At 42.2% G+C, this 27855-nt stretch overlaps 1 protein-coding gene across 2 annotated transcripts; it reads left to right on the top strand.

Moving 5' to 3' along the window:
* Window positions 1–5502: 5502 nt before the first annotated feature.
* Window positions 5503–27615, top strand: LOC108697171 (tumor necrosis factor receptor superfamily member 6). Of its 2 annotated transcripts, XM_041570851.1 has the most exons (13): window positions 5503–5623; window positions 10789–10954; window positions 13710–13847; window positions 14754–14880; window positions 17603–17658; window positions 19807–19863; window positions 19953–19972; window positions 21420–21452; window positions 22512–22529; window positions 22847–22867; window positions 24501–24521; window positions 24720–24741; window positions 26016–27615. In XM_041570851.1, the coding sequence occupies exons 1-13, from the start codon at window positions 5588–5590 to the stop codon at window positions 26297–26299; spliced, it is 999 nt and encodes a 332-aa protein (XP_041426785.1). In that variant the 5' UTR covers window positions 5503–5587; the 3' UTR covers window positions 26300–27615. The 2 variants fall into 2 exon arrangements, with proteins under 2 accessions (XP_041426785.1, XP_041426786.1); XM_041570852.1 differs by lacking the exon at window positions 24501–24521.
* Window positions 27616–27855: the final 240 nt, after the last annotated feature.

The raw sequence follows: 27855 nt of genomic DNA, 5'->3' as shown, positions 1-27855 counted from the left end.
AGGAATCTCCTAAAAAGGGATCCACTTGGCCGATCTTTTCAATATTAAATGTTGATGAGTTTGACAATCATCATTGGTGAGGAAATGAATTATCTAAGGCAGAAGAGCATTCATTGTTCAGTTTTTCAAGGGGCTTTCTGGTTAAAAACCTTCTTTTTAGATTATTTTTGGGACGACTGTGTGGCCTGACAACATGGTAGTTTTGGGCTTCATCACGAATAATGATGAGATGGCCTACATGGAAGAAGTGGATAACCTGACCCTGTGGTGTCAGGAAAACTGCCTCCTGCTGAATGTTACCAAGACCAAGGAGCTGGTGGTGGACTTTAGTAGAAGACAACAGTGGAACTACAAACCCCTTAACATCAATGGGACCCTAGTGGAGAGGATGAGCAGTTTTAAATTTCTCAGAGTCCACATCTCTGAGAACCTGACATGGTCTAAACATATCCAGGTTCAAGCTAAAACGGCAAAGCAGCATTTGTACCATCTCCGACAGTTGAGGACGTTTGGGGTCTCTTTGAAGATCCTAAAGACTTTCTACTTCAGTGCTGTGGAAATATCCTAACAGAACATTACATCCTGGTTTGGAAACAGCTGTGTCCAGGACCACAAAGCCCTTCAGAGAGTGATATGTACAGCAGAACACTGCTGCAGGTCAGCTCTTCCATCTTTGCTGAACATTTATACCAAGAGATGCAGGACCAAAGCCCTCAGGATCAGCCCCCATTCTAAGGAAAGCGCCGCCTGAGGCGGCTCCTGCAATGCTGCCGCCCCTCGCTGGCTTAGCTGTTGGGAGGGGAGGTAGGAACACTAATGCGCAGAGCGCAATTGCACTCTCTTGCATTAGTAAAGCCGAATTTCCGTTTTAAAACTGGAAATTCGGCTCTTAAAGGTACCAGGAGTGGCTCCAAGACAGTTTATTGCCAACAGATTAGCCACAATAGTGCAAGCTAGAATGCTATATTTATTCTGCAGAATGCTTTACCATACCTGAGTAAACAGCTCTAGACACTGTCTCTGTTTAGAATAGAAGCTGCCATATAATCTTGGTGTGACATCACTTCCTGCCTGAGTCTCTCCCTGCTCACTTACAGCTCTGAGCTCAGATTACAGCAGGGATGGGAGGAGGGAGGGAGAGAGGAACAAACTGAGCATGCTCAAGCCCAAGCCCTGGAGGTTTCAGCTGAAAACAGGAAGTCTGATACAGAAGCCCATGAGTACACAATAGAAGGAAAGAAATGTGCTGTTTCTTTTGACAGAGGACTCAGAGCAGCATTACTTTGAGGGGTTACTGGTGTATTTATATAGACCTTTCTGATAAAGTTTACTTAGTTTTAGCCTTTCATTCTCCTTTAAAAGGAGCTTCTATCCTCAGGCCAATAGACTGCTGAACCAGGACATGCCACCTTACTCATAATGTTCCATATCCCTTTCCCCTTCTTCTTTTTCTCACTTGCACCTATTTGACCTATGTGACACTCTACATCACTACAATACAGTATTGCACTGCTGTTTTTTTAAAATTTTTATACGTATTATACAATCTTCACTTACTATGTAATATGTAAATAATATGGTTCATGTCACCTTAACCATATCTCCCACCCCCTCTCCCTTTTTTCCCTTGCACCCACTTGATCTATGTGACACATTCGGTCACCACAATACAGTACTATACAATTCACATCTATTGCACTTTAATACTGTGTGCTGTTACTGCACCGTTTTCTTTTCTTTTATTTCACTATCGCCATAATATGGTTATTTGGTGTACTGTACTGATGTTTTTATATTTTATATTTTTATACAATCTTCACTCACTGTCACTTATGTAAATAACACGGTTCCTCTTGTACTACATATGCTCTGCTGCTATACTTCATTTTAAACAATTATATTTTGTTTTTTTATGTAAAAATGTGTCTAACAGTATCACTATTAATACTGGAGCTCCACAAGGGAGCTGTACTCTCTCTACACCCACGACTGTGTGGCCACAATTCTTAAATAGGACCAATTGCTGATTCGGTGATTCATTTATTCAAAATGTGCATGACATGTATGGGGCCCAGTGGCCCTTCCTCAGGTGCTAATATAAATTTGTATAAGCACCTGAGGAAGGGCCACTGGGCCCCAAACATGTCGTGCATAAGTCTGATGGTCTGGCGGTGCCTAACTCTGAAGGTGAACCATATACAATAACGAAAGGATCACATCATCCATAAGAATATATCTTTGGACTGTGTGGCCACACATCACTCAAACACTATTGTGAAGTTTGCTGACGGTAGTGTTGGGCTTCATCAGGAACAACAATGAGATGGCCTACATGGAAGAAGTCGGCTAATTCCAAGTGTAAATATGCAATCTTTATTTTAAGTAGGGATGCACTGAATCCAGGATTCGGTTCGGGATTCGGCCAGCATTCGGCCTTTTTCAGCAGGATTCGGATTCGGCCGAATCCTTCTGCCCAGCCGAACCGAATCCTAATTTGCATATGCAAATTAGGGGTGGGAGGGAAATTGCATGACTTTTTGTCAGAAAACAAGGAAGTAAAAAATGTTTTCGCCTTACCCCCCCGAATTTGCATATGCAAATTAGGGTTCGGATTCGGTTCGGTATTCGGCTGAATCTTTCACGAAGGATTCGGGGGTTCGGCCGAATCCAAAAAAGTGGATTCGGTGCATCCCTAATTTTAAGATTATTTATTAAAGGTTTTTTACACAATGTTGAGCACATCTCTTTAGAACCAACGGATGCCTACAACGCCTGGTGGAATAACGCAAACAATATTTCTAAACGTTTGTAAATATATAATTTGAATACAAAGATAGTGCCACTTTTTAAAAAAATATTGGTTGAAGGGCAAGTGAACCCTGCAGGTGAAAGAAAAATAGACACTCCGCTTAATAAATAACTCCAACCCCACAGAAAGGTGTAACAACGAACGAAGAAATACTATACTATATACTATTACTTACTTTCTGTCTATCCCGAGCTTATAGCGCTGGTTCATCTACACAAACATAACTACAGGTAATTACAACAACAACAACATTACTTTATAACACCGACAAAGAATGCAGGCGGATTTACTACTACACAAGGAAGGGATACACTGAAAGCAGCACTTACTGTAGAAATGCTGTGATGACTCATTTCCTAGAAGCTTCTTTAAAAACAAAAACAGTTTCCAGGAAATTAGTGATCTCTGAGAAAAAAGTATTTTTGTCATATGTAATTATGGGCACTTTATGCAGACATTTCTTCTCTAAGGGCTATGGGCCAAGAGATTAGTATTTCAGTTCTTAGTGACTGCCATTAAAAGTACACAGATTGGGGTGCAAGATTAGTATTTATACAAAGAAAGATTATCCCACTGTTACTATAGACACCATCTCTCCCTACTATACCTGCTATCCCACAGTCACACTCCCTTCCCAGAGACTATTATCCCCACTGTTACTATAGACACCATCTCTCCCTACTATACCTGCTATCCCACAGTCACACTCCCTTCCCAGAGACTATTATCCCACTGTTACTATAGACACCATCTCTCCCTACTATACCTGCTATCCCACAGTCACACTCCCTTCCAGAGACTATTATCCACTGTTACTATAGGCACCATCTCTCCCTACTATACCTGCTATCCCACAGTCACACTCCCTTCCCAGAGACTATTATCCCACTGTTACTATAGGCACCATCTCTCCCTACTATACCTGCTATCCCACAGTCACACTCCCTTCCCAGAGACTATTATCCCACTGTTTACTATAGGCACCATCTCTCCCTACTATACCTGCTATCCCACAGTCACATTCCCTTCCCAGAGACTATTATCCACTGTTACTATAGGCACCATCTCTCCCTACTATACCTGCTATCCCACAGTCACACTCCCTTCCCAGAGACTATTATCCACTGTTACTATAGGCACCATCTCTCCCTACTATACCTGCTATCCCACAGTCACACTCCCTTCCCAGAGACTATTATCCACTGTTACTATAGGCACCATCTCTCCCTACTATACCTGCTATCTCACAGTCACACTCCCTTCCCAGAGACTATTATCCACTGTTACTATAGGCACCATCTCTCCCTACTATACCTGCTATCCCACAGTCACACTCCCTTCCCAGAGACTATTATCCAGTGTTACTATAGGCACCATCTCTCCCTACTATACCTGCTATCTCACAGTCACACTCCCTTCCCAGAGACTATTATCCACTGTTACTATAGGCACCATCTCTCCCTACTATACCTGCTATCTCACAGTCACACTCCCTTCCCAGAGACTATTATCCACTGTTACTATAGACACCATCTCTCCCTACTATACCTGTTATCCCACAGTCACACTCCCTTCCCAGAGACTATTATCCACTGTTACTATAGACACCATCTCTCCCTACTATACCTGCTATCCCACAGTCACACTCCCTTCCCAGAGACTATTATCCACTGTTACTATAGGCACCATCTCTCCCTACTATACCTGCTATCCCACAGTCACACTCCCTTCCCAGAGACTATTATCCACTGTTACTATAGACACCATCTCTCCCTACTATACCTGCTATCCCACAGTCACACTCCCTTCCCAGAGACTATTATCCACTGTTACTATAGACACCATCTCTCCCTACTATACCTGCTATCCCACAGTCACACTCCCTTCCCAGAGACTATTATCCACTGTTACTATAGGCACCATCTCTCCTACTATACCTGCTATCCCACAGTCACACTCCCTTCCCAGAGACTATTATCCACTGTTACTATAGGCACCATCTCTCCCTACTATACCTGCTATCCCACAGTCACACTCCCTTCCCAGAGACTATTATCCACTGTTACTATAGACACCATCTCTCCCTACTATACCTGCTATCCCACAGTCACACTCCCTTCCCAGAGACTATTATCCACTGTTACTATAGGCACCATCTCTCCCTACTATACCTGCTATCCCACCAGTCACACTCCCTTCCCAGAGACTATTATCCACTGTTACTATAGGCACCATCTCTCCCTACTATACCTGCTATCCCACAGTCACACTCCCTTCCCAGAGACTATTATCCACTGTTACTATAGGCACCATCTCTCCCTACTATACCTGCTATCCCACAGTCACACTCCCTTCCCAGAGACTATTATCCACTGTTACTATAGACACCATCTCTCCCTACTATACCTGCTATCCCACAGTCACACTCCCTTCCCAGAGACTATTATCCACTGTTACTATAGGCACCATCTCTCTCTACTATACCTGCTATCCCACAGTCACACTCCCTTCCCAGAGACTATTATCCCACTGTTACTATAGGCACCATCTCTCCCTACTATACCTGCTATCCCACAGAGACTATTATGGTTATAGGGGATAAAGGTGAAGATTGAGAAATGCTCAGTATCAGTCTCTTCCCTGAAAGGGAGGCATTTCCCTGCTGTCAGTTGTTGAGTACGTCACTACCGCAGTAGAATAAGGAGCCAAGTCAGTTAGTTTCATTTTATTCAGCACAAGCAGAGACGCGTCCCTGTGAGTCTTTCTGTGGCTGCCAATATGTTATTGTCCTGGATCTGCCTGTTTGTCGCCCTGGTAAGTTCATACAGATTTTGTGTTCAGTTCAGACTCTATACTTGGAAATCTTGGGTCTGTAGTGGGAGGGTAAGACAATGGCACAGAGGGAGAATTATTGGGCAGTTAAAGGGGCTTCGCTCGTATTGAAGGATCACAGGCAGCAGTGGCAGTGGGGGAATGTGCAGAGCGAGTAGCAGGTGGGGGTGAAGTAGTTCTACTGGGCCCGGCTCTGAATAAACTGCAAGTCTGAGTAGCCCTTAGTAGTTAAAGCTTGGGCGGTTGTATTGTGGCAATGTCAGACACACATTATATTAAATAATCACAGTCTGGCAGGGCTATTTCTCCTCCAGGTCTGTTAATCTGGCTTCTGCTACATTGTGTGAGGAGTCATAACAAGCAGTGCATAGGGACAGATGACATTTAATAGCAATTAACTTTTAACGCTACACAACACAGAATCTATGACAATAGCATAACACTTTCACATTCCTGATGCTGTAACTTCTATGGGCCCTGCTTCCCTTTTGGTCTGTGCAATTCTGTCTGATCTCTGATCTCCAGCCCTGAAGGTTCTACTAGACACAAGCACCCCATGATTAAAATGGACATTATCCCTTATAATACATGAGTGATACTCAGAGTTCCCTGTATAACTCAGCCTGCAGCCTTGTGCCTTTATATGGTCACAGAACAGCTCAGTAACTTCTAATATCCTTATCATTTACAGTAGGGGGTACATTATCCCTAGTTATAATACATGAGTGATACTCAGAGTTCCCTGTATAACTCAGCCTGCAGCCTTGTGCCTTTATATGGTCACAGAACAACCCCTCAGTGACTTCTAATATCCTTATCATTTACAGTAGGGGGTACATTATCCCTTATAATACATGAGTGATACTCAGAGTTCCCTGTATAACTCAGGCTGCAGCCTTGTGCCTTTATATGGTCACAGAACAACCCCTCAGTGACTTCTAATATCCTTATCATTTACAGTAGGGGGTACATTATCCCTTATAATACATGAGTGATACTCAAGAGTTCCCTGTATAACTCAGCCTGCAGCCTTGTGCCTTTATATGGTCACAGAACAACCCCTCAGTGACTTCTAATATCCTTATCATTTACAGTAGGGGGTACATTATCCCTTATAATACATGAGAGATCCTCAGAGTTCCCTGTAGCCTTGTACCTTAGTATGTCTGTGTGTATACAATGTACCAGCTCAGAATATGCCCAATGGAGAGGCCTAAAGTTGCTCCTATAGTTTTGAATCATTTAAAACATTTCCTTCTATATCAGTGACTCATAACTGTTTCTTGTACATTCCGAGGGAGGGAATTTCCCTTCTTCCAGCGATTTGTCAAGTTATAACAAGAAAAACAGATTTACCTGATTTAAACTATTTATCCACACTGGGCAAATTTGCCCATGGGCAGTAACCTATGGCAACCAATCAAATCAATCGGCGATTGGTTGCTATGGGTAAATGCTAAAGGACAAATTTGCCCAGTGTTGATAAACAAGCTCCAATTACGTTTCTATATTAGCAATTCACTCATGTATTATTTCTGCCCCCTTTGTAATTATGCAAATAGTGTTTTCTTACACACAAGTTGTTATTACATAAAGGTAATTAACCAGAGATACGCTATAATGAGATACGATATAAAGCGCTGATTCATATCACTAGAATGCGCTGATTAATGTTGAGGCAGAACTTACACTCGCAGGGCCGGCAGTTTCATGTGGTTCCACCCTGTGGTCATTTATAATAAGGAGAGAGCAAACCCTGCCCAGGCCCTCGCCATTCCCTCATTATAGAAACCAGTTTCCTTTGTTATTTTTGCTGCCTGTTCCCTAGCGTTTACAATATGGAGAGCACAAACATGGAGTAAAAGGAACAGTAAGAATTAAAGGGAAAGACAATGTACTGTTGGTAAAACTGGTGTGTTTGCTTCAGAAACAACACAACTATAGTTCATATAAACAAGCTGCTGTGTAGCCATGGGGGCAGCCATTCAAGCACAGGATACACAGTAGATAACAGACAAGTACTACTATAGTTTATATAAACAAGCTGCTGTGTAGCCATGGGGGCAGCCATTCAAGCACAGGATACACAGTAGATAACAGATAAGTACTACTATAGTTTATATAAACAAGCTGCTGTGTAGCCATGGGGGCAGCCATTCAAGCACAGGATACACAGTAGATAACAGATAAGTACTACTATAGTTTATATAAACAAGCTGCTGTGTAGCCATGGGGCAGCCATTCAAGGCACAGGATACACAGTAGATAACAGACAAGTACTACTATAGTTTATATAAAACAAGCTGCTGGTGTAGCCCATGGGGGCAGCCATTCAAGCACAGGATACACAGTAGATAACAGATAAGTACTACTATAGTTTATATAAACAAGCTGCTGTGTAGCCATGGGGGCAGCCATTCAAGCACAGGATACACAGTAGATAACAGATAAGTACTACTATAGTTTATATAAACAAGCTGCTGTGTAGCCATGGGGGCAGCCATTCAAGCACAGGATACACAGTAGATAACAGATAAGTACTACTATAGTTTATATAAACAAGCTTCTGTGTAGCCATGGGGGCAGCCATTCAAGCACAGGATACATAGTAGATAACAGATAAGTACTACTATAGTTTATATAAACAAGCTGCTGTGTAGCCATGGGGGCAGCCATTCCAGCACAGGATACACAGTAGATAACAGATAAGTACTACTATAGTACTTATACATATCTAACGTTCTGTTTAGGCGAAGTCAAAGAAAGTATTAGTGTCATGTCACTGTGCATATTGCTTAGCACAATCAGTCCATCGACCTTGCTGGGGTTGTGAGGGATAACAAGATTATATTTATATTTATAAAAAGCAAAAATGTGGTTCAACCTCAGATCTGGCCTGGGTATGTGCTGCAATAACACAATGTTACAGTATAAAGACAAGAATATGTAATTGATTAGTTTTACTTTCCCTTTATATTGCTTCTGTTGCTAAATATCTTTATGGCCCCTATAACTGTGGGAATATAACCCCGACATAGGTGGAAATGGCAATTTAATATGACTCTGTTTTACACATAAAGTTTTACTTCTGAACCCAATGGTCCCGTTACAGGCAGAACAATCCAGAATAGTGGGTTGGATCTTAAGCAGAACAGGGAAAGTCAGGGGTGTGGTCTAAAAGATTCGGACTTGTGATTTTCAGCAGTTGGGAGGTATTATTCTGCCCCTAGTGGTGACATTATAAAACAATGAAGAATGTTGTAGTGATCTGGACCACTGACCTGGAGCACCGTGCACTAACACTAGTTAATAGGTGGGATCAGATAGGTAATTGAGTTATAGAAACAAACTACACATATTAACTATCACCTCACTAACAGAAAGTGAATTCAGTAGGTGTCAAATAGCAAAGGGTTCTTGGTCCCTACCTGCACCTTTCTCTTTCATATCCCCTGAGCCCGAAGGGTCAGGGCACACAGGCAGATTCTGGGAGATTAGTAGCCCGGCAACTAATCTCCCTGAACTGCCTCCACTGCCTTCCTGCCGGCTAAAATGTAAAATGTAAATTTTCCGAAGTCGCCCAAAGTTTACACGAGATTAGTCACCCTGAAGAAGAGGAGATTTGTTGCTTGACGACCAGGCCCGGATTTTTGGCAAGGTCACATAGGCCCGGGTCTAGGGCGGCACATTTTTCTGGGCCCGCCCTGCCGCTCTATGGGGAGCACTGGGGGTGCGCTGCTCCCCAGTTCTCCAACACTTGCACGCCAGCACACTTGCGCCTGAGTGAGGTAGTGCAGGCAGGCGCTAGGACCATGCGGATTGCTCGGCCTAGTGGCACCCGGCCGACGACCCCCCGAAATCTGCCTGTGTGCCCTGACCCTTAGATCGATTATATGTGATTATTATGTTTCTGTGGGAAATGATAAGGAAGGGTGAGCCTGGATGTAAGTAAAGCTGAAACTGCACAATGAACCACTATTTTCTTCTTAGAACCTACAGCAAAAAAATACACAGTAAATAATATTTACTTAACAGGGTCTGCCTCCAGGGGAAAGTCCACTGTCCACTTGGGCCCCCTTGGGAAGTAGAAGGGACCTGTTTCTGAGTAGACCCAGGGTAGGACTGGACCAGCGGGACACTGGGGAAAAACCAGGTGGGCCCTGCCGACTCATAAAACCCACACCCACCTGTGACCCTAAGTGCTGCACTCTGACTTCCCTATAATAAGAAAAAAGCAGGTGTGTGGGGGCCGTGCAGGGGAGGGGTGCGGCTGGGAAGGGGGTTGATGTATGGAGATGAAATTCTGGGGGGCCATAAGACCTGAAACCCCAGTGGGCCCAGACCCCCAGTCAGTAGCGCAACTAGAGGGGGGCGTGCCTTGGTGCGGGACGTGCAGCCGGGCCCCCGCCCCCCTCCGTATAGCCGCAATTAGTAAAAAAACTCAGTGGCGCGCGAGCTACCAGGGGGCCCCGAGGGGGTGCAGGCCCTGGCCCAATCGCACCCCCTACTCCCCCGGTATTTACGCCACTGCCCCCAGTCCAGACACACTTTGTTACTCCCACCCACTGCCCCCTCAAAACCTACCCAATACTGCTGCAAACTCACCACCTTTTCCACTGTGTAAGTCACACATCCAGTCAGCCCCCTACTACCTAAACCCCTTTTGGGGGGCACTGTAGGGAGCAAACCCACCCCCAGTATCACTATAGAAATGAGTAGAGACAGAACAAGAAGTACATAGACATCTAGTATTGAAGACTAGTTCCAATTAACCAGGTGGTTGTAAGGGGTCTAATGCAGATAAGGATCATCTCATGTGCACTTACCTTTTATTTGGCAATGGAAACCCAATCCAGTTATTATTATTATTTTATTATTAACATTTATTTATATAGCGCCAGCATATTTCACAGCGCCGTAAAGTAAATATGTTTATACAACTAAATCATATGAATTACATACATAGAACATATGGAGTTACATACATCACAACCAATATCGCTAAAAAATGAGAGGAAGGCCCTGTGCAAAAGAGCTTACAATCTAGAGGGTAAGGGAAAAAGACACATGTAGTATGAAGATACCCCCAGATGTTATTTATACGTGTATTTAATATTTATTGTTGTATATTTTATATCTATTCGCAGGCAGTGGAAAGGAATTCTGCATCTGTAATTCATAATATAGAAGATCCCACAAACACAAACATTGGCAATAGATCAGTGTCACTGCGCAAGGTTTTTAGAAGAGACTCAAAATGTCCAGAAGGGGAATATCCTGGAAATAAATTCTGCTGTATGAACTGTGCAGTTGGTGAGTTCTCTTTATTATGCATATTTAATATTGCACCCCTACTCTAATTGATAAAGATATTAGATATTATAAGTCACTAAAGGGCTCTGTGACCATATAAAGGCACAAGGCTGCAGGCTGAGTTATACAGGGAACTCTGAGTATCACTCATGTATTATAAGGGATAATGTACCCCCTACTGTAAATGATAAGGATATTAGAAGTCACTGAGGGGTTGTTCTGTGACCATATAAAGGCACAAGGCTGCAGGCTGAGTTATACAGGGAACTCTGAGTATCACTCATGTATTATAAGGGATAATGTACCCCCTACTGTAAATGATAAGGATATTAGAAATCACTGAGGGGTTGTTCTGTGACCATATAAAGACACAAGGCTGCAGGCTGAGTTATACAGGGAACTCTGAGTATCACTCATGTATTATAAGGGATAATGTACCCCCTACTGTAAATGATAAGGATATTAGAAGTCACTGAGGGGTTGTTCTGTGACCATATAAAGGCACAAGGCTGCAGGCTGAGTTATACAGGGAACTCTGAGTATCACTCATGTATTATAAGGGATAATGTACCCCCTACTGTAAATGATAAGGATATTAGAAGTCACTGAGGGGTTGTTCTGTGACCATATAAAGACACAAGGCTGCAGGCTGAGTTATACAGGGAACTCTGAGTATCACTCATGTATTATAAGGGATAATGTACCCCCTACTGTAAATGATAAGGATATTAGAAGTCACTGAGGGGTTGTTCTGTGACCATATAAAGACACAAGGCTGCAGGCTGAGTTATACAGAGAACTCTGAGTATCACTCATGTATTATAAGGTATAATGTACCCCCTAAATGATAAGGATATTAGAAGTTACTGTGGGGGTTCACATAAAGCAGTTGGCCTCCATTCAGTGGCTCCTGAACAATAACCCCTTAGGTGTTGCTCCCAGTTGCCAAAATGCAGGTGCTTATTTTTCAATTCCAGGCTTGGAGGCAAGTTTTAGCTGGAAAACCCCCAGTGTTCTGCCAAAACAGAGTCTTCTATCAGCTGCCGGTCCACATAGGGGCTACTAAATAGCCAATCACAGCTCTTATCTGGCATCCCTGGAACTTTTTTCATAGTTGTGTTGCTCCCCAACACTTTTTCCATTTTGAATGTGGCTCATATAAAAGGTTGGGGACCCCTGATATAAAGACACAATACTGATTATTACTCAAGTGTTCTATATGGGATAGTGGTATATGTACAATGGGGTTTACCCTGTAAGTAATGAATATTGATATCTCTTTAGCCTCCTCCTACATCAGATTTACTTAGTATAACATGTCTGTCTAGTAATGACTTGTCCATCTCTCTGTTTTTACTGCTTGTCTCTGGATGTGTATTAACATGGTATGTACCCAGATTAACCATTAACTTGCACCATTAAGATATTGCAGCATATTTTTTTTACGGCGGTTTCACAAATTTATTCGCCAGCAGGGAATCATGGGAATTCGCGCCTGGTGAATAAATTCGCCCATCACTAGTGATAACTAAGGCCCAGCCATTTAATCCTTTACTAGAAGCAAAGCAAATAAAAAGGGTTGCCACCTGTTCTGTTTTGACCCGTAGAGTTCGGTTTTTCTGTTTGGGTCTCAAGTTTCTGCTCGGGTTTCAGCCTTGCGAAAACTGAACAATAATCTGGCCAATAAAGGGTTTATCAAGTGAGGTTAATTTCTTATTAAATAAACAAAAAAAAAAAGCAAATCAATCAAGAAATCGATTTTCATAATTAGCATTGCTGTATTTCAAAGCTTTCTGGATAACTGATTTCTGTATAATAGATCCCAATACAGGCTCAGACTGGCAATCTGTGGGTTCGGGCAAATGCCAGAGGGGCTGCCATAAGATGCCATAGACAGTCACTATTTAGTGGTTTGGTGGGAGCTGATTGGGCCTCTCTGTACTTGGAATGCCAGGGCCTATTTTGAGTCCCAGTCCAGACCTGATCCCACACCTGTAATTAAAGGATCGGGGTTACTCATCAGGCAAAATATAGATAAGAGATAGGGGTGCCACCAGTGTGGTTTTGAACAAGACAAAACATTTTCTGTCCGATTTAAAACATTGAGAAAACTGGATGGAAATCCAGCAAGTTGCATTACAGCGATACGATAACCCCACCCTGGTGTCATAACTCCACCTACTTCTTTGTGCCTGCCTCTTATGTCATCACTGATCCACCCCCAATGGCATCTGCCCCACCCCCTTTCTTCCGATTTAGGTACCGGCAAAGGTAGAAACTAGGGATGCACCGTATCCAGGATTTGGTTCCGGATTTGGCCAGGATTTGGTTCCGGATTCGGCCAGGATTCGGCCTTTTTCAGAAGGATTTGGCCGAATCTTTCTGCCCAGCCGAACTGAATCCTAATTTGCATAGGGAGGGAAATCGTGTGACTTTTTGTCACAAAACAAGGAAGAAAATTTTTTTTCCCCTTCCAAGCCCCAATTTGCATATGCAAATTAGGATTCGGTTCGGTATTTGGCCGAATCTCTTGCGAAGGATACGGCGGTTCAGCCGAATCCAAAATAGTGGATTTGGTGCATCCCTAGTGGAAACCTTATAAACAAATCATTTCCGTCTTAATAAAAGATGAAGGACTCATGAAGGTGCCGTTTAGTGGCTTTTTAACCAGCTGTGCTGACTCTCGGCGCTTGAATGTTGCAGTAGATACGTCAGTGTGGCTGCCAGTGACTTGGTTTTTGCTTTATTCTTGCAGGGACGCGTGTCGAGAACGACTGTCAGGAGGAGCACGAGAAACCCACCTGTATTCCTTGCACTGATGGAAAAGATTATATGGACAAAGCCAATGGCTACCATGAGTGTCTCCTCTGCAGACTGTGTGATCAGGAACATGGTGGGTATAACTTGACCATGGGTTGCCATAATGTGGGTTTGGTCTCTCAGGTGGTCTCTCAGGTGGTCTCTCTGGTGGTCTCTCAGGTGGCCTCTCAGGTGGTCTCTCAGGTGGCCTCTCAGGTGGTCTCCCAGTTGGTCTCTCAGGTGGTCTCTCTGGTGGTCTCTCAGGTGGTCTCTCTGGTGGTCTCTCAGGTGGTCTCTCAGGTGGTCTCTCAGGTGGTCTCTCAGGTGGTTGCATGATTTGGTGCATCCAGAACCCAGACTTAGCATCAACACTATGGGTGCTCCAGCGCAGGCTTGGGGTTCCCCACCCGAGAAGTGAATCGTCTTCTGACCCCCCTCCCCAAGTTGCAACCCCGGCCTTAGCTCAAAGCAGGAGCTTATTTCTGAATTCCAGGCTTGGAGTCAAGTTTTGGTTGTCTAAAAACCAGAGTCTCCTGTAGGCTGCCAGTCCAAATAGGAGTAGTGATGGGCGAATTTCTCCAATTTCGCTTTGCCGAACAATTTGTGATTTTTTCCGCGAAATTTGCGAAACGTTGAAAAATTCACGAAGCCGGCGTCATTTCACGGGCGTCAAAATTGTCGTCGGTGATGCACGCCTATATTGTCCAATTGCATTAAAGTCTGAGGGTGTGCGTTATATTGTTGCCGGCGTCAAAAAAAATTTTGCCGGCAATTTCACGAATGTATTTGCCGGCAGCAAAATGCAGAAATTTGCCGCAAATTCACGCGTGATGAATAAATTCGCCCATCACTACATAGGAGCTACCAATAGCCAATCACAGCCTTTATGTGGCATCCCCAGGACTTGCTCTCCAACTCTTTTTTACATCTGAATGTTCCTCACAAATAAAAAAGGTTGGTGACCCTGAACTAAATAAATATTTTTTTTTATACCTTATAGGAGAGGAAGTCAATTTCCCTTGTACAGTCTCTCGGAATACCGTGTGTAAATGCAGAGCCAGTTATTTCTGCCGTACTAATTCCAGCCAAGACCCCAGGAGCTGCGATCACTGTCAGCAATGTACCCAGTGAGTAGGATTGTTCTGTGTTGTTTTGTAGGTTGTATTTATATGTGTCTGTATATTTAGTAATGGAAGTTGCATTGGCACATGCCATATAAAGTGGAAGCAAAAGAAATCCATTATTTGGCACGAGTAGCATAATAGTATTACTGCCCCTTTTAAAGAAATGATAATATAATGTACTGTTGTCCTGTACTGGTAAAGCTGGTTTGTTTGCTTCAGACACACTACTATAGTTTATATAAACAAGCTGTTGTGTAGCCATGGGGGCAGCCATTCAAGTACAGGATACACAGTAGATAACAGATAAGTACTACTATAGTTTATATAAACAAGCTGCTGTGTAGCCATGGGGGCAGCCATTCAAGCACAGGATACACAGTAGATAACAGATAAGTACTACTATAGTTTATATAAACAATCTGCTGTGTAGCCATGGGGGCAGCCATTCAAGCACAGGATACACAGTAGATAACAGATAAGTACTACTATAGTTTATATAAACAAGCAGCTGTGTAGCCATGGGGACAGCCATTCAAGCACAGGATACACAGTAGATAACAGATAAGTACTACTATAGTTTATATAAACAAGCTGCTGTGTAGCCATGGGGGCAGCCATTCAAGCACAGGATACACAGTTGATAACAGATAAGTACTACTATAGTTTATATAAACAAGCTGCTGTGTAGCCATGGGGGCAGCCATTCAAGCACAGGATACACAGTTGATAACAGATAAGTACTACTATAGTTTATATAAACAAGCTGCTGTGCAGCCATGGGGGCAGCCATTCAAGCACAGGATACACAGTAGATAACAGATAAGTACTACTATAGTTTATATAACAAGCTGCTGTGTAGCCATGGGGGCAGCCCATTCAAGCACAGGATACACAGTAGATAACAGATAAATACTACTATAGTTTATATAAACAAGCTGCTGTGTAGCCATGGGGGCAGCCATTCAAGCACAGGATACACAGTAGATAACAGATAAGTACTACTATCGTTTATATAAATAAGCTGTTGTGTAGCCATGGGGCAGTCATTCAAGCACAGGATACACAGTAGATAACAGATAAGTACTACTATAGTTTATATAAACAAGCTGCTGTGTAGCCATGGGGACAGCCATTCAAGCACAGGATACACAGTAGATAACAGATAAGTACTACTATAGTTTATATAAACAAGCTGCTTTGTAGCCATGGGGGCAGCCATTCAAGCACAGGATACACAGTAGATAACAGATAAGTACTACTATAGTTTATATAAACAAGCTGCTTTGTAGCCATGGGGGCAGCCATTCAAGCACAGGATACACAGTAGATAACAGATAAGTACTACTATAGTTTATATAAACAAGCTGCTGTGTAGCCATGGGGGCAGCCATTCAAGCACAGGATACACAGTTGATAACAGATAAGTACTACTATAGTTTATATAAACAAGCTGCTGTGGCAGCCATGGGGGCAGCCATTCAAGCACAGGATACACAGTAGATAACAGATAAGTACTACTATAGTTTATATAAACAAGCTGCTGTGTAGCCATGGGGGCAGCCATTCAAGCACAGGATACACAGTAGATAACAGATAAATACTACTATAGTTTATATAAACAAGCTGCTGTGTAGCCATGGGGGCAGCCATTCAAGCACAGGATACACAGTAGATAACAGATAAGTACTACTATCGTTTATATAAATAAGCTGTTGTGTAGCCATGGGGCAGTCATTCAAGCACAGGATACACAGTAGATAACAGATAAGTACTACTATAGTTTATATAAACAAGCTGCTGTGTAGCCATGGGGGCAGCCATTCAAGCACAGGATACACAGTTGATAACAGATAAGTACTACTATAGTTTATATAAACAAACTGCTGTGTAGCCATGGGGGCAGCCATTCAAGTACAGGATACACAGTAGATAACAGATAAGTACTACTATAGTTTATATAAACAAGCTGCTGTGTAGCCATGGGGGCAGCCGTTCAAGCACAGGATACACAGTAGATAACAGATAAGTACTACTATCGTTTATATAAACAAGCTGCTGTGCAGCCTTGAGGGCAGCCATTCAAGCACAGGATACACAGTTGATAACAGATAAGTACTACTATAGTTTATATAAACAAGCTGCTGTGTAGCCATGGGGGCAGCCGTTCAAGCACAGGATACACAGTAGATAACAGATAAGTACTACTATAGTTTATATAAACAAACTGCTGTGTAGCCATGGGGGCAGCCATTCAAGTACAGGATACACAGTAGATAACAGATAAGTACTACTATAGTTTATATAAAGAAGCTGCTGTGTAGCCACGGGGGCAGCCATTCAAGCACAGGATACACAGTAGATAACAGATAAGTACTACTATAGTTTATATAAACAAGCTGCTGTGTAGCCATGGGGTCAGCCATTCAAGCACAGGATACACAGTAGATAACAGATAAGTACTACTATAGTTTATATAAACAAGCTGCTGTGTAGCCATCGGGGCAGCCATTCAAGCACAGGATACACAGTAGATAACAGATAAGTACTACTATAGTTTATATAAACAGGCTGCCCCCTGTTTATATAAACTATAGTAGTAGTATAATGATGTCAGTTTAACGATCAGCAATTCACGCAAGATGATTATATCAGTATAAAGTTTTATTTTAAAAAAAATGGTAGTGGATAGAAGAAATGTCCCTGAACTTTGGGCCTTTTGTTGTAGGTGTGAAAACGGTGTTGCAGAAAGATGTACAGAGACAACAGACGCAGTGTGCAAAGGTAATTCCTTATGTACGAGAATATAATCTAATGCCCAAATTAGTGGCCAAACCTGTTTTTTTTTGTTGTTCAGAGAAGAACAAACAGAATCATTTGGTGCTTCTAAACTTATACTTTTCAGGCATTTAGTGATTGAGGTGATACTGCCATCTACAGGTGACAAGAGAAAATATACTGTATTTAAAGGTGGCCATAGACTCCCCATACATGCACTGAATATCGTCCAAAAATTTGTTTATACAATATTCGGCGTGTGTGTATGGCGGGAAAAGAGCCGACTGATATCAGCAGAAGACTTGAATATCGGTCGGCTCGTCGATTGGGCTGGATGTCCAATTTGGATCTGGTGCCTTTGAAGGGACCAAAAAATCATCCATTGTTAGTGCTGAATCGTCAGATACAGAATCTTATTATATCTATATCTGATGATTCAGTTCTACACGTGTGTATTGAAACAAACGATCTTTCTTGGAAACATCTTATCCAAGAAAGATGGTAATTGTTACGTCTATGGCCACCTATGTAATATTAGAATTCTGGCCCATAAATGCCTCTAATGAGATGTCGTTATTTGTGTCCAGGAATCATTCAGCATCTCTGTGTTAATGGATCAAATTTCCCAAACACTTTTCAGTTTTAGATCTGTTCTGGTGCTAAAACGTCGAATCATATAAGGGAGCTGCCCAATTCCGATGTTTTACCACCGGAGATTTACAGAAAAATTGGTATATTTTGAAGTTTTGTCACCTGCACTTGTGGAGAAAAAAACGTGGGTAACAAAGCATAGGGTGTTCCATCAGGGATATGATTAATAAATAGGTCCTGAAATACTGAATCCATGAAATACCAGGTAGTGAGTCTGCCCAGCTTGCTAGATAGGGAGTGGCCGACTGATCTGACAAAGCTAAGCCTTTGAGGACAGAAGAGAAATGTGTATACAATAAATATATTCTGTATATTGTCTTCTTAAAGGGATCCTGTCATCGGAAAACATGTTTTTTTCAAAACACATCAGTTAATAGTGCTATTCCAGCAGAATTCTGCACTGAAATCAGTTTCACAAAAGAGCAAACAGATTTTTTTATATTTAATTTTGAAATCTCACATGGGGCTAGACATTTTGTCAATTTCCCAGCTGCCCCTGGTCATGTGACTTGTGCCTGCACTTTAGGAGAGAAATGCTTTCTGGTATGGGTTTTTACTATTGAGTGCTGTTCTTAGATCTACCAGGCAGCTGTTATCTTGTGTTAGGGAGCTGCTATCTGGTTATCTTCCCATTGTTCTTTTGTTTGGCTGCTGGGGGGGAAAGGGAGGGGGGTGGTATCACTCCAACTTGCAGTACAGCAGTAAAGAGTGATTGAAGTTTATTAGCACAAGTCACATGACTTGGGGCAGCTGGGAAATTGACAATATGTCTAGCCCCATGTCAGATTTCAAAATTGAATATAAAAAAATCTGTTTGCTCTTTTGAGAAATGGATTTCAGTGCAGAATTCTGCTGGAGCAGCACTATTAACTGATTCATTTTGAAAAAAATGTTTTTTTCCCATGACAGTATGCCTTTAAAGGGCACCTGTCGGGCAAAAATGTTATCTCCAACTAAAGGCAGGGTCGGACTGGAGCATTGGGGTCCACCAGCTTCCAAACTTCCGGGGCCCCGTACGCGTGCGTGAACTCTGCCAGCCGATTGGGGGAGCAGGCGGTGGCCCATAAGGGCCGGGGCCCACTAGATTTTTTTCCGACCATGACCAAAGGTGCCGGCTAATACAGCCCTACTAGAAAACACGAAATAAACCCAATAGGCTGGTTTTGTTTCCATTAAGAATTAGTTATATCTAAGTTGGGATCAAGTACAAGCGACTGTTTTATTATTACACAGAAAAGGAAATTGTTTTTAAAAATTTGGGTTAAATGGAGTCTTATGGGAGACGGCCTTTCGGTAATTCAGAGCTTTCTGGATAACAGGTGTCCGGATAATGGCAACTTTGTTTGGGGATAACATTTTTGCCCAACAGGTGCCCTTTAACAATGGTTAACTATATAATAGGAATAACAAATAAACTACTAATGGTTTGAGGTTCCCTTGAATCCTTATGGTACTGCATGGAGATCACAGTGAGATATTTGTATTTTTTTGCCTCCTGTGCAGGGTACCGATACTACTGGGCACTGCTGATATTACTGCCACTGATAGTACTGGCTGTGTGTAAGTACTGAGCCACTACAACAAGTCAGCTAGTAATACTTATGTTGTACAACTGAATAAACGCTGTATTTCTTTATTTTTTCTTCTAGGCGCAGTTTTCAAGTTTGTAGTAAGTACATGTCCAGTGCCGGAATGTGGCACATTTCATATATTGTTTTTTTTACTAATAAGCAGGTTCAGCAATATAATTTGGGAATTATTTTACTTTCCCACCTGATTAATGATGTTTCTTCAGTTTCTGCTTGCAATTCACCCCTATTTGCTTATGCTGTCCCTCCACTCTCCCCTTATCTTCAGTGATGGGCAAATACATTTGCCAGGTGAGAATCTGCTGAGATTTTCCATGTTTTTCTCCGCCTGCGAATAATTTTGCAAAACTACTGCGAAAGTTCGCCAGCCGGCATCAAAAAAATTTAGACGTGCGTCGGAAAAGTCACTCGCATCAAACACTATTCAGACGCCCATTGACTTTAACGCTGGCGTCAAAATTGATGCAAGCGGCAAAATTGACGCGAGTTGACGCAGGCGTCAAAATTCATGTCTTGCGAATTTTTCACAGTTTTGTGGATTTCTCTGGAATTTCACCAATTTTTCGGCAAAGCGAAACGCAACAAATTCGCCCATTGCTACTTATCTTCCCTCTGCCCAAGTGTCATTCAATTCTTCTCCCCTTTTCTTCTCTATAAACCCAAGCGTGTAAGAGGGTGAACCAAATGTTGTAATTGAATTGGGGTTGGAAGTTGATTGAATATGTAGGGGGCCCTCCAGTTGTTAACCCCTTACAGGAAAGAATCGTGAGACGTAGTCATTTTTAAATAAAAATATTTCTGATTTATTTGGAGTCACAAGGATTTCGTACAGTCACACTTGCTGGTTACACACATTCATGCAACATCAACTCCTGTGTCACAACTGTTCTTAGTTTTCCACCACAATTTCCTAGGGCCTTTCCCAGATCTCAGGCAAGGTTAACTCTTACCATTCCGGACTCGTCAACCGCTTGGTTCGGTAATCCGGTGCACCATAGCACCCCTTTACCACTCCGCCAAGCCTTCCCGTCTCAGTAATCCGGTGCTCGACCAGCACCCCTTTACTATTCCGACCGGGACAACTCACAGTCCTTCTTTATGCCCCAGGCCTCTTTAACCCTATCCTGTGTCTTTTCTTACCCTTGAGCTCCACCTGCTGGCCACTCACCCAAATAACACTCTCAACAATTTTTAACACATACTCACACACATTATTCAATCAACTTCCAACCACAATTCAATTACCACATTTGGTTCACCCTCTTACAAGCAGCCCTCTCTTCTCTAAGGCAGAATGTTCCTGTGATATGTAAGAAAGGGGAATATAGGAATCAGTGGCTTAACCTCATTTGGATTATTTGGATAAAATGGAGTCCTCTCCATAATTCAGAGCTTTCTGGATAAAGGGTTTCTGCACAATTAAATCTGTATTTAGAGGCAGAATTGAATCTGTATTTAGAGGCACAATTAAATGCCCAAAAGAAGCAATGATCTGCGGATGAGTAATTGAGATTCTTCTCTTTACAGAAATGCATGTCAAACACCAGTGTCAGGTATCAGGTATGCGCCTTTCATCATATCTGTCCATTTTATTTGTAGTTACAGCCGCTTAAATGCCACAGCCAGTAGGGTCATTTACAATGCTTAATGCAATGTGCAAAATACAAAACGCTACAGGCTACTTTGTTGCACTTTGTACACTGCGGGTCATGTATTAACATTGGGCAAATTTGCACCTTGGGCAGTAACCCATGACAACCAGATGTTGGCTTCCATTGCTCTGCCTGCAGCTGGCTGAAAAAAAACGAATTGGCGATTGGTTGCTATTAGGGATGCACCGAATCCACTATTTTGGATTCGGCCGGAACCCGGTTCGGCCGAATCCAAATCCTGCTGAAAAAGGCCGAATCCTGAACCGAATCCTGGATTTGGTGCATCCCTAGTTGCTATGGGTAACTGCACAGGGGCAAATCTGCCCTATAAATGAGCCCCACTGTATTCTGCATTGTGTATCATTGTGTACGAAAATTGTATCAGTATCAAAAGAAGAGACGCACAATTGGCACTCGCAATTCCTGTCCCCTCTATGAACTGAAAGCAGTCTTTATTGTCTGTGTGGCGCAACATTAAAAATCCTCATTTTCATCTCAATTCATATAGAAATGACACATTTATGGGTTGTGTATTATTAACTTTGTATAGATTTTTGATGCATTTAAGTAAAAAAAAAGTATTTATATATTTTTTAGAAATGGCAGTGAAAACGCCCAATGGAGCAGATAAAACCCTTCTTTTATTATCTATTTTTGATCGATTGACATGTTACCACTTCACTTGGGGTGTGGCCCCAGTAGAAACCATCGAGGGCCACAATCTGAGGTTCTCTATTCACTTGTGTGGCAAACTCTCCCTTTCTCACAAATATGCCGCTAAAAATCCGATACACGTGAACAGAGAGTGGCAGAATTTACCCCCCCAAGGACTGAGGCAACTCTAGTTATCTATATAAGTGCTGCTATAGTAAGTGGCCCTGTGGGAGTTTTTTTGGGGAGCATGTGACAGTCAGAAGTACTATGTGACAGTTTGTTTATTTTTTTTCTTTTTCTTCCCTGACATTAGCCACCACCCCTATCGGAGGTATTTATTTTATTCTATTCTGCTTCTTAAAATGCCCATTTTATGTATAAATGTAAATTCTTGTTCATTAATATATGTGTTATACTGTATGTTAGAAGTGATATTCTCAATGTTACTTTTATTTTCATTGGACTTCAAATGTCCAGCAGTGCAGTAATATCCATATTTATAACTAATTATAACCCGAGTGCTGCTTTAGTTAGTGGCCCTATGGGTCTGTGGGTGTTTTTGATACATCTGGGGAGCATGTGACAGTTAGAAGTATCTTGTGACAGTTTGTGTTTATTTATTTTCTTTCTTTCCTTCCCTGACATTAGCCACCGACTCCCCCATTGGAGGTATTTATTTTATTCTATTCTGCTTCTTAAAATGCCCAGTTTATTTCTTGTTCATTAATATATGTGTTATATGTTAGAAGTGATATTCTCAATGTTACTTTTATTTTCATTGGACTTCAAATGTCCAGCAGTGCAGTAATATCCATATTTATAACTAATTATAACCCGAGTGCTGCTTTAGTTAGTGGCCCTATGGGTAGGGATGTAGCGAACGGCGGAAAAAATGTGAACGTCGCAAACCCCATAGACTTCAATGGGAAGGCGAATTTTAAAAGCTAGAAAAGACATTTCTGGCCAGAAAAATGATTTTAAAGTTGTTTAAAGGGTGCAACGACCTGGACAGTGGCATGCCAGAGGGGGATCAAGGGCAAAAATGTATCTGAAAAATACATTGTTGACACAGCGCTGCGTTTTGTGCTGTAAAGGGCAGAAATCACACTACGTCACTCAGGTGATGTTTCTGGACACAGAATGTGAAAAAGCTCACACAGCTAGGTGGCACTTGGTTAAAGACTGGGCAAACAATGCCTGCAAGGGCAACGTATACAGTAGTGGGTACGGAATATATTATTGCTGCTGTAAAAACATCACTCAGGTGATGTTTATGGACACGGAATTATTATTGTTATTTAGACAGAATGTGAAAAAGCTCACACAGCTAGGTGGCACTTGCATACCTCCCAACTGTCCCTCTTTTGACCACTCAACCCCCTGTCCCTCTTTTATACTGGAAAGTCCCTCTTTTCTCTGCACTGAACAGCCAGAAAAAAAACAGTTTCTAACTTAATTAGCTTTTGGCAGAGAGCTCAGAACAGCTAACAGGTGCAAATAAGATACTTTGTAACAATTTTGACTCTGGTTGGTGCTGGTAGTGGTGAACTACTAGGAGGAGCAGCACACCAGTCCCACTCCCCAACACAGCTAGACTAATAGCACTGGGCTCTTATAGTAGCAAAGTAAAAAAACAAAAAAGAAAATAAAAGCAGTCCTTACAAGGACTATTGGGTTATTGCAGCAGTCAGCAGATGAGAGATCAGAAGAGATCAGTGCCCACAGCAGCTACACACAGAGCACTGCAGTAGAAGGTAGATTACTAGTCAGCAAAGCTACCTAACCTAAAATGTCCCTCAAATCCCTGCAGAGTTCTGTCCCTACAATACAGAGCAGTATCAAGTAGATTACTAGCCAGCAAAGTTACTATCACCTGTCCCTCAAATCACTAGCAGCTCTCTCCCTACACTAGCTCTTCCAAGCACACACAGGCAGAATGAAAAAACGCTGCAGGGCTTCAGTTTATATATGGAAGGGGAGTGGTCCAGGGGGTGTGGGGGTGGTCCAGGAGGGAGAGCTTCCTGATTGGCTGCCATGTATCTGCTGGTCTGGGGTGAGAGGGCAAAAATAAGCGCCAGCTAAGGCGAACCCAAATTGGCGAACGTCGCGCGTCGTTCGAGAACATTCGGCGGACGCGAACGGTCGATGTTCGCGCGAATTAGTTCACGGGCGAACAGTCCACGACATCCCTACCTATGGTTCTGTGGGTGTCTTTGGTACATCTGGGGAGCATGTGACAGTTAGAAGTATCTTGTGACAGTTTGTGTTTATTTATTTTCTTTCTTTCCTTCCCTGACATTAGCCACCAACTCCCCCATTGGAGGTATTTATTTTATTCTATTCTGCTTCTTAAAATTCCCAGTTTATGTATAAATGTAAATTCTTGTTCATTAATATATGTGTTATATGTTAGAAGTGATATCGTCAATGTTACTTGGACTTCAAATGTCCTTTCGTGCAGTAATATCCATATTTATAACAATAGCTACTTTTAATAACACTTTATTTCATTTTTTTCTAGCCTTATCCTTCATACCTTAAAGGTAAAACAATATATATATATATATATTATGTATAAATGTGGTCATCTTCCATGGTTCATGGTTAAGGTTTTAATGCCTTTCATTCTGTGACATACCATATAACATAGGGGGGATGGGATACAATAGCCCCAAAATAAGAATCCATTCCTATCAAGGTTATTAATCGGGTACAGTGCTGTGGTGCAGAGATTCCTGTTCCCCATGGCCAGGAAAGTTGATACGAGTCTTCAACCTGCAAAGGGGTCTGGCTGGGATTTACATGCTCTTGATCCCTACAGGTCTGAATTACATTGGCCATAGTAATCATTTTTATGGAAATCCATGGGAAACCTTCTCCTTGAAGACCAAGATTTCCCTTTTTTCACCATGGGAATGAGTGAAGAAGAAGTTTGAAGGCCACTATGGCATCACTCTGAATTATATTGCCCATAAAAATTTGCACAGACCCTGGTCCGACTTCAACGTGTAAACTAAGGTTGACCTTTAATCTGACCATGGGAACGAGTGCACAAAGAAATCACTGCAATGGGAAACTCCTGGTGCATCTTCTCCTTGGAGACAAAGGTTGTGCTTCTTAAAGAGAGGGAGAGAGGTATAACCTTGGGAAATATCAAATCCAAGTGCACGAGTAAATATCTATATCCTCACTAGAATCCTCTTGCTGTTACCTCATTACTTACCCAGAAACGTTGATTAAAATCTATAAACTTCACATTCTTGGGCTGTTCTCTCCCCGTGGCTATGAAAAGGGAGAGTGAGCCTTGGACATGAGATGACTAGGCTGTGAAAACTCTTGACCTCTTTGGGTCAGGAGATACAGTGGAAGTTTGATGGCCAAAGTGGCATCAGTCTGAATTATATAGAAATTTGCAATGTCAAACTTTTCCTTGAAGACCTTTTGTCCAACCATAGGAAAGAGAGCAGCCCATGAACAGGAAGTACAGAGAATCAAAGCTCTTTATCTGGGTAATTATTGAGGGAAAATTGTGAAGACATGTACTGTTAAAAATTGGCCCATGATCCACCTCAAGTGGACCTGACACAGAGAAAGTTTTTAATAAGTGCATACAAGATTATGAAGTTAACATAGTATCATAGTAAGTTAGGTTGCAAAAAGACACACGCCCATCGAGTTCAAACTTTTAACTCTATTTTAACCTGCGTAACTGCTAGTTGATCCAGAGGAACGCAACCCCCCCAATTTGAAGCCTCTCCATTTATTGTCTCCAATTCAAAATGATCTGATCATGTTGCAATTTACTTTTTCTCCTAAGATATTGATTTGGAACCGTATCTACAAGACTTGGCTGGTGAAATGTTCTATGAGCAGATGGTGCAATGTGTAAGAAGAATGTGTCTCGGTGATCCTACCATAGATGACATTAAAAACAACCACGGACAAGGCTCTGAAGGAAAGTACCAGTTGCTGAGAAGCTGGTATACACAACATGGTCAACAAGGGGCATTTCAGAAACTCATTGAAAGTCTCAGAGAATGTGGCCTCAATAGACCTGCAGAAAATATCATTAATATATTAAACAGTAAAGTGCCGCATTAAGAAGAGATTGCACATGGGAACGGTGCAATCAACGACGAAAGGGTGAACAAAACTGTGATTTGACTGTTACTGTCTTGAATAGACTCTATTTCTTCTTGACTATGAGTGCTGCAAAGCCTTCCATTATGGAGATGGTGACAAGAGTGGCCGCCATATATATTGGATGCATAATGTTTCAATGGACATCATGTTATATGTATAGAAATGCAAACTGGAGGAAGAAGATGATGCAGCCCATTTTGTGCAGCTGAGTGTTCATAATGTGAGGAATTAGAAAATTAGGAATTAGGAAGCTATCATGGTCCATAGGACAAACTGGAAGGGAGGAGAACATTGAAGTTTACTGGGGTATTATTAGATTGCACATTTACAAATGAATTTGCCTGTGGATAGTTGTATTTATTTAACAGGTGAGGGGATTAAGAACTCATCTTGTTGCCTTATTAAGAGGAGAATAGGACCAAAGGGAACCTCAATACATATACATACATTATGCCCATACTTCTGCAATGAGACGAGGAAAGAATGTCTCCTCCTGAAGTGGTGGCAGGAAAGGTTCCATGCACTTCTAAGAACTACACAGGGGCATTTCAGGATTAAAGTGCTAGAAAAGCCAAATTTCTAGTTTAATAACAGGATATTTGGCTCTTAAAGTTACCATGAGCGTTTTTTTTAAAAGGTAACTTCAGGGAAACTGCCGCCTCACCTAGTCTCATGGCAGAAACGCCCCTGGGACTACACATAACTCCTAGCAACTTGCCTCATTTAGTACAAGAGAAAGCAGGAATATTTCTGCACTGCTTAATACCAACTCACCCTGTGCCCTGGAGCAGGGTATGTACTGGAGATGAGTGATTATCAGGCTCCATGGGCAGCACAATGGCCTGGATTTACTCCTGCCTCTACGTTTAGAGGGACAGAAGAACAAGGGCTTGGTCTCAGCTTCCCTAATTCCTAGAATACATGTAAAAAGTACAGCAGGGGGCATGCAGGCTAAGGTTAGCAATTCAGAACCAGTGTCGAATGGGCCGCTGGGACACCACTCCACCCCAGACCTGCTCCCTGGCTGCCCCATAGAGAAATAAACTGTGCTGCCACGCTTGTGCAACGTATACGGGTAGCGGTCCAGGGAATTGGAGGTCAGGAGGGGGTCCCCGGGGACGGCCAGAAGGGCCCTTCATTTGCAGCCCTGGTGGGTCCCCACAACTCCAGTCTGACCTTGTTCAGAACACTTAACACTAGCGATGAGCAAAATTTTTCAGCAAGTTTGCAAAATTAATGACGCCCATAGATTCCAACGGGTGAAAAAAATTGTTGCGCATCAAAAAAAAATTGTCAGATTCCAATACATTTTGGCGAATTTTTGCCATTTTGGGAATTTTTGGTGAAGCAAAATGGTTCACCAAGAAGGGGAGACTAATTGCTCAGGTTTCATTACTTGCATTGGAAAGTGCATTTCCTGAGAACTTGATTATAATTACTTCCTTCCTGTGACACCTACACATTCCCTCCTTGCTTTATAGCTTTATCACAAGTCAGATGTTACCTCCTTTGAT

The sequence above is a fragment of the Xenopus laevis genome, chromosome 7S (assembly GCF_017654675.1).
Source record: "Xenopus laevis strain J_2021 chromosome 7S, Xenopus_laevis_v10.1, whole genome shotgun sequence".
Classification (NCBI taxonomy): domain Eukaryota; kingdom Metazoa; phylum Chordata; class Amphibia; order Anura; family Pipidae; genus Xenopus; species Xenopus laevis.
The sequence above is the reverse complement of the archived record's forward strand: the minus strand, read 5'-3'. Positions and strand labels throughout refer to the sequence as shown.

What these genes read in the sequence shown, in the direction of transcription:
- LOC108697171 (XM_041570851.1), top strand. Translation starts at nt 5,588, where the DNA reads ATGTTATTGTCCTGGATCTGCCTGTTTGTCGCCCTG. An exon ending in CTGTATGAACTGTGCAGTTG is followed by an intron (nt 10,955 to 13,709) that starts GTGAGTTCTCTT and finishes TTATTCTTGCAG; the next exon opens with GGACGCGTGTCGAGAACGAC. An exon ending in TTATCCTTCATACCTTAAAG is followed by an intron (nt 24,742 to 26,015) that starts GTAAAACAATAT and finishes TTTTCTCCTAAG; the next exon opens with ATATTGATTTGGAACCGTAT.